Source organism: Sinocyclocheilus rhinocerous, unplaced genomic scaffold, assembly GCF_001515625.1.
Source record: "Sinocyclocheilus rhinocerous isolate Xijiao unplaced genomic scaffold, SAMN03320098_v1.1 scaffold2754, whole genome shotgun sequence".
Classification (NCBI taxonomy): Eukaryota; Metazoa; Chordata; class Actinopteri; order Cypriniformes; family Cyprinidae; genus Sinocyclocheilus; species Sinocyclocheilus rhinocerous.
Genome location: NW_015634251.1, coordinates 585,161 through 587,238, shown reverse-complemented (window position 1 = coordinate 587,238; position 2,078 = coordinate 585,161). Strand labels below are relative to the sequence as shown.

The window sequence follows — 2,078 nt, the reverse complement described above, 5'->3', positions numbered from 1 at the left end:
GTGATCCTGGACCACAAAACCAGTCATAAGGGTCAATTTTTTGAATTGCATTGATGTATGGTTCCATTGATGTATGGTTTATTAGGATCGGACAATATTTGGCTACAACTATTATACAACTATTTGAATATCTGGAATCTGACCCAGCGACTTAAGACTGGTTTTGTGGTCCAGGGTCACATATATAATCTTTATCATCTTTAATTAGATTTCCTTTCCTGCACCTATTTCATTGTTCATCTGTCAGATCATAGGGGCATTTTATGCATCATATTCCAAAAAAAGCATCTTTAATACTGGTTTCTTAAATATCCATGATTCACTGGCTGTGCATCTGCAGCGTACAGTTTTACCACCTTAACAGCTGTTTTGTTTCAAAGGTAAATATAAAAGCCCGTTGGAGAATGCATGATTGCCTGTCATAAATGTTAATTGAATACATCTGTGTAGTTTGCTCTGCCCATGAGCTGTTGTGTTTTGCATGCATAACATCATGGCTCGGCCACTGGGTAAAAGTGCTAAACCACAAAACTCCACCTTAGCGTTAGTCCTTTTGTCATTTGCACAATGTATTTTTGTATTGCATGAAAGCTGGTAGAACCTTTTTTTATTATGTGACAAATGTGGAAGTTCAATACTTACTGTGTAATGCTGTAGCTGCACTTCTGAACGGAAGCGTAAAGAAACGTAAGCGTTGTAAGCCTTGAGGCTGTATAAGGGCACAAAGGTCAGCTGTGAAACAGAAAGCCGCCTCTACTGTACGTCTTTGACACTGACACTGTATAGTTACATTCTATACCTCAGAGGCTTTGAGCAGAGCACGGGTTTGGTGAAAAATTATCATTATTAAGTCCTCTCTGGCCTACAATATCTGTTTCGAAAGACAAATCTTGTCAATGCCACTCCCTCTTCTTCCTTTGGAAGTGTGTCTCTGCCCTGAGGTCTTGAAATGCTCCTTTCTCATTTTCTGGTCAGATTTGTCTCGTAATCCATCTGTTCATCTGTGTTGCTTTGTAGAGGTTTACTAATGAGGACCACCTGGCTGTCCATAAACACAAACATGAAATGACGCTGAAGTTTGGACCCGCTAGAACTGACTCAGTCATCATTGCAGGTACTTTGCACGCAGACAGTGTGAAGGCACAGTGCACAGTTATCAAAAATATAATTTTTATATATAATTATATACACATGTCAGTATGTGTGTGTGTGTGTGTGTGTGCGCGTTTTTGTGACAAATGAGGACATACATTTGTATAATGACAAGGGTATGACATAGGTATTACAAGCAGAAGGTGACTTTTCAGGACATTACCCCATGTCCCCACTTTTCAAAACGCATATAAATCACACAGAATGGAGTGTATTGAAAATCTGAAATAGCACAAAGTTTCCTGTGAGGGGTAGGTTTAGGGGTAGGGTTGGTGAAGGGCAATAGAATATATGGTCTGTACAGTATAAAAACCATTACGCCTATGGGATGTCCCCACTTTTCACAAAAACAAACCTGTGTGTGTGTATATGTATATGTATATGTATATATACATACATATAATTTAATTATATCATTAATTAATATTATATCATTAATTATATCATATAATATTAATGTATTAATTAAAATTATTATTTATAAATTATTTATAAATCACATTATCCCTTACATAACATATATATAACTAATAGTATAATTAATTGCGCTATATATTATTATTATTATTATTTTATATTAAATTATAACATATATAATTTATATTATATATATAATATATGTGCGTGCTGTCAAACGATTAATCACATCCAAAATAAAAGTTTTTGTTTACATAAATATATGTATGTGTACTGTGTATATTTATTACGTATATATAAATACACACACATACAGTATATTTTTAAAATATTTACTTATATATATATATACATTTATACATTTATATATTCTTATATTTTATATTATATATAAATATATTTAATATATAAACAACACATTTTCTTAAATATATACATGCATGTGTGTGTATTTATATATACATAATAAATATACACAGTATACACACATATATTATGTAAACAAAAAC

The 2,078-nt window shown here is 32.7% G+C and overlaps 1 protein-coding gene across 2 annotated transcripts in view; it reads left to right on the top strand.

Annotated features, from left to right (window-relative positions):
* Positions 1–2,078, top strand: part of atf7a (activating transcription factor 7a) — a 38,650-nt gene that overhangs the window by 23,455 nt on the left and 13,117 nt on the right. For both annotated transcript variants that reach the window (XM_016559346.1, XM_016559345.1), the window contains exon 3: positions 1,018–1,114. In XM_016559346.1, the coding sequence (XP_016414832.1) occupies positions 1,018–1,114 (97 nt within the window). The remainder of the gene's footprint in view (positions 1–1,017; positions 1,115–2,078) is intronic.